General features: G+C 59.9%; 1 protein-coding gene across 1 annotated transcript in view; it reads left to right on the top strand.

Annotated features, from left to right (window-relative positions):
- The window catches only part of LOC104133038 (antigen WC1.1-like), a gene marked incomplete at its 5' end in the record, with an annotated part of 9,561 nt that extends 9,365 nt beyond the window's left edge, over positions 1-196 (top strand). The window contains one exon of the mRNA XM_035901774.1: positions 99-196. Within this exon, the coding sequence (XP_035757667.1) occupies positions 99-196 (98 nt within the window). The remainder of the gene's footprint in view (positions 1-98) is intronic.
- Positions 197-1,176: the final 980 nt, after the last annotated feature.

The raw sequence follows: 1,176 nt of genomic DNA, 5'->3' as shown, positions 1-1,176 counted from the left end.
CCTACCAGCCACAGTTTTCAGCAAAAACTGGCTCTTGACAACGTCCCATGATTGCCGATCTCTTCACTGTGGGGTTCCCCAGTTGCTCTTTCCCCCAGGCCCTGCCTGGTCCAAGCTGGTCCCATGCAGAGAGGCCACAACAGAGCTGCTGTTTGGGGTGATCCCAGGGCTGTGGCCTCACAGCAGCCAGCCCTAATGTGGCTGCAGTGCCCTGGACTCCCCAGCCAGCCCCAGGGGGGTATCATGGTCAGTGGATCACCTCCCATAGGGGTTGGGAGCAGCTGGGGCACATGGGGCTGGCATTGCCCCTTGGCTGGCTCTGCCAGGACCCCAGACTCCATGGTCTGCTGCCTTGGGCCCTCCCAGAGCCTGAACACTCCTGTCCCAGCCCCAGAGCTGCCTCCTTCCTGGGCAGGGGCTGTGAGGCCCCATGGCAGCCCTGGGACCCCATCCTCCTGCTGCACTCCAGGCCCCAGCCCTGCCCTCCTGCTGCCTGGCCAGGGGGGTCAGTCTGGGGTTTTGTTGGGGCAGGACCGGTTTGGAGGTGCAGGGGGTGGGAGTGGGGGGACCTTTGCCTCATCACTGTGGGAGGCAGAGGAGGGAGAGCCCAGGGAAGGGAGAAAGGATTCCTGAGAGACACAGGATACAGCCCAAACCTGTCACCCAGCCCCTGGCCTGGAGAAGAGCATGTCTGGGAGAAGGCTCACGTGGGCCCATCTCCATGGCAGAGGGCATTCTGTGTCCCTGCCCTAAAGCTGGTGCTGCGGGGAGCTGGGCCAGGGTCCCTCTCTCATGTCTGGGATCCTTGCCTGTCCCAGTTCCCATGGCAGAGAAACCTTTCAGCCAGGCAGGAAGAAGGCTTTGATACTGGGGCAGGACCCAGGAGCCCAGAATACCCTCCCTGCTCCCACCAGTGGGTCTCCACACACCTCCACCTTATCCTTGATGGACTCCTCTGCTGCAGGCTGGATGGTGCATTGTGTGTCCGTAGAATCATAGAATCATAGAAAAATCTAGGTTGGAAAAGACCTTTTAAGATCATCAAGTCCAACCGTTAACCTAACCCTGCCATCCCTCCACTAAACCATGTCCCAAAGAACCACATCTAAACATCTTTTAAATACCTCCAGGGATGGGGACTCGCCCCCTTCCCTGGGCAGCCCCTTCCAGTGGCTG

Source organism: Egretta garzetta, unplaced genomic scaffold (assembly GCF_000687185.1).
Source record: "Egretta garzetta isolate BGI_Z169 unplaced genomic scaffold, ASM68718v1 scaffold99, whole genome shotgun sequence".
NCBI classification, from domain to species: Eukaryota; Metazoa; Chordata; class Aves; order Pelecaniformes; family Ardeidae; genus Egretta; species Egretta garzetta.
The sequence above is the reverse complement of the archived record's forward strand: the minus strand, read 5'-3'. Positions and strand labels throughout refer to the sequence as shown.